Source organism: Nanorana parkeri, unplaced genomic scaffold (assembly GCF_000935625.1).
Source record: "Nanorana parkeri isolate BGI_ZX_2015 unplaced genomic scaffold, ASM93562v1 scaffold658, whole genome shotgun sequence".
NCBI lineage: Eukaryota > Metazoa > Chordata > Amphibia > Anura > Dicroglossidae > Nanorana > Nanorana parkeri.
In genome coordinates, this window is record NW_017306926.1 from 222,226 (window position 1) to 228,679 (window position 6,454).

At 45.8% G+C, this 6,454-nt stretch overlaps 1 protein-coding gene across 1 annotated transcript in view; it reads right to left on the minus strand.

Moving 5' to 3' along the window:
* Nucleotides 1-437: 437 nt before the first annotated feature.
* Nucleotides 438-6,454, minus strand: part of SPATA7 (spermatogenesis associated 7) — a 34,553-nt gene continuing 28,536 nt past the window's right edge. Inside the window, exons 12-15 of the mRNA XM_018563350.1 lie at nucleotides 5,869-5,928; nucleotides 4,469-4,546; nucleotides 4,327-4,384; nucleotides 438-1,190 (exon numbers count right to left, since the gene is read on the minus strand). Coding sequence (XP_018418852.1) covers nucleotides 438-1,190; nucleotides 4,327-4,384; nucleotides 4,469-4,546; nucleotides 5,869-5,928 — 949 coding nt within the window. The remainder of the gene's footprint in view (nucleotides 1,191-4,326; nucleotides 4,385-4,468; nucleotides 4,547-5,868; nucleotides 5,929-6,454) is intronic.

The window sequence follows — 6,454 nt, forward strand, 5'->3', positions numbered from 1 at the left end:
AAACTGATGGCTGTACTGCTCCCTTATTGGCTGATGCAGAAGCCTTTTTTTTTAAATTCTAGAGGTCGTTAGTTGATATCATTTCTACAATCTGGCTGTCGTAGCCCTATATCATTACCCGTAAGTCAGATATACAATGCATATAGTCGGCTGTTAAGGAAAAGCTGTACATGGGGGCTGCCACTGCTAAACTCCATCTTACAATACCAGTTTCCAGGCTTTCTCTGGCTTCTCAAGCCGATCGGAAAGTCAAGAGTGAGGTCAGGACTTTTATTCAGCCTATTTTTTCCAGGTCAGATCCCACTGAAGGCATGGGATTGGCATGACAGCCAGGCAACTAGCATTTATAAGTGGAGCTAGCAGCAATGGCAGCTTCCCAATTCTCTAATGACAGCATACCAGTAACCAGTGTGTATTGATTTCATGACTTTAACCCTTTAGAAGTCATCCAGATCAAAGATGTCCTCGCGGTCGGAGGGAACGTTCTCAGTCTCGTGAACAGAACTGTCTTCAGCTTTGGACACTTGAATGATTTCTGAGAAGCTCTGTTCCAGATCCTCAAGATCCCTTGGCTGAAGGGAAGTCTTCAAGTCCTGATCCAGTTCTGGTAGATCGTTCAGACCCATCTGGGAGAAGCTTCTCTGGATTTCATTATGGTCTTCTGGGAGAACATTGTCCACAGGTGGCGTCTCCTCTGACAGATGGATGTTGTCTTGTGATTCGGAATACGTCTCCTTGTGATTGTCCTGCAAAGATAAGAAGTCATCTTTTTGTAGAGACGTGTCCAGCTCATCCTCAGGAAGAGATATCACAGCTTCAGGTGACCGGGGGGTGGCTAAAACGTCTTCCTGACCGCTGAGAAAATTGTTGTGGTCCAAATCCGTTTTGTCAAGGCAAATTAGGGACCCGCTTGGTCCTGGCTTGTCTTCTTCATCCAGGCCAGTCTGGACATGTTCTCGGAGTTGAGGCTCATCGTCCTTTCCATGGAGGTACCTTAGATTAGATTTGTAGCCCTCTACCAAAAAGTCTTGAGAACGGAAACCATCATTCTTGACTGCACGGGGACGGACGAATGGATCTCTAAAATGTCTGCTGGCACTAAAGTTGTGATCTTCAAAAAGATCGAGTTGCTTCTCGTCCTTGGAGTCCAAGTCAGCCCTGAGAGTCTCCAGCAGGTGGCACATTTTTCCCTACAGACCAAAAGGATAATGCAAGTCAATGAACTAGCCGAGCTGAATCAATAAATCATTTTTGCCTTTTAATGGTAACACAAAAAAAACCCGTCTAGATATCACCTGAAGTGTTAGTCCAGCCAAAAGTATTATTCCCAATTTTCAATACAGCGGAGAAGGTGTAGAACCCCCTGTCAGGTTTTTTTCTGCCATGTTAGAGAGATATCTGCTCCCTTTCTGTCCCGGTGACAACGGTTTTACCCGATAGGAAGGAGAAAACCTGATGGGGGTTATGGCTTTGTTTTGATCTATGTTGCTGTTGGAGATTTACTGGTGAAACAGTTGCCACTAGGACAGGGACAAGTCAGGGTAAATCTCTTTCACAAACTACAAACCCAACAGGCTTCCACTCGATCCCCAAACTAAAAACAAAAAAAATATTTTGCAGGTCACACTGTAGTTTCCAATGTAACTCGCAGACATGTCAGATGCAAGGAATGTTACAGCAATAATATGGTCATGTTGCGCAAGTGATGACCCTTTTTCTGTAAAAATTGTATACAGTATTTGTTGATTACATAAATTTTACACGCACGCTGAGAATTCTTTAAATGTGCGCAGAGAAATATGAGGAGAAATTGTGACACAAGTGGAAAGATCTTTTCTAATTCATATGTGAAAATGCAGCAGAATCACTTGAGGTTGAGGGCTTTTTCTTGACACTTGGGTTCCATGACCATGAAAAACAATGAGGCACCATAACCATTAGAGACAATGAGGCACCATAACCATTAGAGACAATGAGGCACCATAACAATGAGAAACAATGAGCCATCATGACCATGAGAAGCAGTGAGGCACCATGACCATGAGAAGCAGTGAGGCACCATGACCATTAGAGGCAGTGAGGCTCCATGACCATTAGAGGCAGTGAGGCTCCATGACCATTAGAGGCAGTGAGGCTCCATGACCATTAGAGGCAGTGAGGCTCCATGACCATTAGAGGCAGTGAGGCACCATGACCATGAGAAGCAATGAGGCACCATGACTATGAGAAGCAAGGAGGCACCATGACTATGAGAAGCAATGAGGCACCATGACCATGATAAGCAGTGAGCCACAAATACCATGGAAGTAATGAACCGCCATGTCCATGAGAAGCAATAAGGCACCATGAACATGAGATCAGTGAGGCACCATGACCATGAGATGCAATGAACCGCCATGACCATGATAAGCAGTGAGGCACCATGAACATGAGAAACAATGAGCCACAAATACCATGAAAGTAATGAGGCCCCATGACCAGAGGAAGCAGTATGGCACCATGACCATGAGAAGCAGTGAGGCACCATGGGCGAAGAGGGTTCTTTACTGTAAGAGCGGTTAAGGTCTGGAACTCACTGCCATCGGCCGTCATCTCAGCCAAGAGTGTAGATTTGTTCAAGAAACGTTTGGACAATTTCTTGAGGGAGCGTAATATCCAGGGATACCAGTACCCCTAAGAATGAGATGATGCGCGGACCTATATGGGTTGGACTTGATGGACGTATGTCTTTATTCAACCCCAAATACTATGTAACTATGTAACTATGACCATGAGAAGCAGTGAGGCACCATGGGCGAAGAGGGTTCTTTACAGTAAGAGCGGTTAAGGTCTGGAACTCACTGCCATCGGCCGTCATCTCAGCCAAGAGTGTAGATTTGTTCAAGAAACGTTTGGACAATTTCTTGAGGGACCGTAATATCCAGGGATACCAGTACCCCTAAGAATGAGATGATGCGCGGACCTATATGGGTTGGACTTGATGGACGTATGTCTTTATTCAACCCCAAATACTATGTAACTATGACCATGAGAAGCAGTGAGGCACCAAGACCATAAGATACAAAAAGGCACCACGACAATATGAAACAATAAGCCACCATCACCATTAGAGGCAATGAAGCACCATGACCACAGGAAGCCACCTTACCTCATCCAATCGATGTCTATTTTCTCGAAGGTGACGCTCAAACACCCGATTTAGAATCCTAAAAAAACAAAAACAAAAAAACAACATCACAGATATTTGATATTTAATACCCTTCAGCCATCCCAAATATATACGTACTCACCTGTCGGAGAACAATCCCAGGGACAAGATTTCATTGGTCACGTCGGCCACAAATCCCAGGTAAGCCAATTCTTCCTCTCTGAGACAAAACAAAAAAAAGATTTGTCTGGTCCCAGTTTTGGCTGCTGAGGGCGGCGCCAATTATTCCATTGTGAAGCAACACAGAAACCTTCTCTTCTAAAATCCACAATTTAGGTAAAATTATTCATTTAATATGATCAGAAATATCTTTCCCTGGCCATAAGGGCACTTACATACACATATGGTGGTCGTGCCCTGAAATACAACCCTATTGGGCCGAGGTAATAGCTCAAATAGAGAGGATCACCAAGGCCATATTGCCTTTGGACCCAATGGCCTGTCTTTTCCATTTCATGGACCTCCCGACGAGGGCCTACAAAAGATCACTGGTGGTACCACAAAGAGGGTTCTTTACAGTAAGAGCGGTTAAGGTCTGGAACTCACTGCCATCGGCCGTCATCTCAGCCAAGAGTGTAGATTTGTTCAAGAAACGTTTGGACAATTTCTTGAGGGAGCGTAATATCCAGGGATACCAGTACCCCTAAGAATGAGATGATGCGCGGACCTATATGGGTTGGACTTGATGGACGTATGTCTTTATTCAACCCCAAATACTATGTAACTATGTAACTATGACCATGAGAAGCAGTGAGGCACCATGGGCGAAGAGGGTTCTTTACAGTAAGAGCGGTTAAGGTCTGGAACTCACTGCCATCGGCCGTCATCTCAGCCAAGAGTGTAGATTTGTTCAAGAAACGTTTGGACAATTTCTTGAGGGACCGTAATATCCAGGGATACCAGTACCCCTAAGAATGAGATGATGCGCGGACCTATATGGGTTGGACTTGATGGACGTATGTCTTTATTCAACCCCAAATACTATGTAACTATGACCATGAGAAGCAGTGAGGCACCAAGACCATAAGATACAAAAAGGCACCACGACAATATGAAACAATAAGCCACCATCACCATTAGAGGCAATGAAGCACCATGACCACAGGAAGCCACCTTACCTCATCCAATCGATGTCTATTTTCTCGAAGGTGACGCTCAAACACCCGATTTAGAATCCTAAAAAAACAAAAACAAAAAAACAACATCACAGATATTTGATATTTAATACCCTTCAGCCATCCCAAATATATACGTACTCACCTGTCGGAGAACAATCCCAGGGACAAGATTTCATTGGTCACGTCGGCCACAAATCCCAGGTAAGCCAATTCTTCCTCTCTGAGACAAAACAAAAAAAAGATTTGTCTGGTCCCAGTTTTGGCTGCTGAGGGCGGCGCCAATTATTCCATTGTGAAGCAACACAGAAACCTTCTCTTCTAAAATCCACAATTTAGGTAAAATTATTCATTTAATATGATCAGAAATATCTTTCCCTGGCCATAAGGGCACTTACATACACATATGGTGGTCGTGCCCTGAAATACAACCCTATTGGGCCGAGGTAATAGCTCAAATAGAGAGGATCACCAAGGCCATATTGCCTTTGGACCCAATGGCCTGTCTTTTCCATTTCATGGACCTCCCGACGAGGGCCTATGAGATTGGGCCATTTAGAGATACGACATTTTACCCCAAAATACTACATTTAAGAAAACTGGTCATTAATACATTGCCTGGGGGAGAAACCTCAGATAGCAGCTCATTCTCTAAAATGTGGTCTACAAACAAGTTCCCCAGGTAGCGACCAGGGACGTGCGGTGAGGTCAGTGGCAGGTGAGGCAGCCCCGGGGCCACCCCCGCCCTACCCAGCCCAGGCCTGGTCACCGAGCTATGTGTGGAGGAGGGAGGATCGTCCCTGTCCTCACTTGCTTGTCACTGGTAAAATATCTAGATGGATGCGGTCAGTGTTTTTTCCCCTTTTTTTGATTGGATGGCTTGGACCAATGATGCCTTGCCATTGGTCCAAACCATCCACAGAGCTAAGCCTCTGACTCCAAGTCAGAGGCTGCTGTAGCCGTCACCACAATGTGTTAGGTTATCCACAACATCGGGGTCGGATGAAGCGCCACCTGTAATTAAAGGAGAACTATGAGGGGGGGGGGGGGGGGGGGGCTTTTCACTCACCTCATAGTTCTAGCCGCCCTGGGACAATGAGACTGTCACAGGTCGGCTCAGTAGATCAGGAGGTGAGCGAACACATCCGGGCTTTCGCTCCCCTCTCGATCCTGACTGGCGGAACGGACAGGGGGGGGGCCGGGTACAGCTGGCCCTGCCTCTAGATAGGCAGAGCCAGCTGTCACTCACGCAGCTGGGCGGATCTCGACATCGATGTCAGGATCCGCTCCGGCTGCGGCGTCTCAGTATACCGCGAGCTGTAGCTCCCTATATACTGAGCTTAGGGTGACGGGAGGACGCTAGTTTGTGTCCTCCCGTTACCCTAAGGAGAACTATGGGGAAAAGCCCTGACCCCATAGTTCTCCTTTAAGAGAAATGGCAACTGTTTATGATTACACAGAGTGCGCAGAGCAAACTAAAGTCATTCGGGGATTTACGTCTCCATAAAAGGTGGTTTTGGAAAATATTTTGCTTCAACCACTTACTCGGAATGGATCCTCTGCGTTGTAGGAGATGGAGATTTCAATTCATTATAAGACGACATCCTGAAAATAAAGGAAATATGTTAAACACTGCCAGAATATACATAACAGGATGTATCCTATGTGAGATAATGGAAGAATCCTGCATACGTAACAATTACCAATGATGTGTTCTGCGCTCAGGGTTGGGGGTCACACAACAATGCTGGAGTCCACCAAACGTCCTATGTTGGTACAATGGTGTCCTGGGAACACCCTCCTGTGATGTAGAGAGGAATCCCAGGACACACCCACTTTACTCTGCTCGCTGTCTCTTGCAGGCCGAAAAGCCTGATATATATTGAATGCAATCAATGGCAGTGTGATAGGAGTGCCTAGTATGAAGGGTCACATGGCTTGGTCATTCATTTCACAGCCTTTAATTGGTCGGGGAAGCAAGGCAAAGCCAACGCACACCATGGAATGTGGACTCCCTCTTCTTTTGAGCTAGGCCAATATTGCAGGCAGACAGATACTTATCCGGTGTCCAGTATTTTAAGTCTTTACTTCCAACACAGTCTAAACCTGATCACCAGACTTTGCTCAAGGT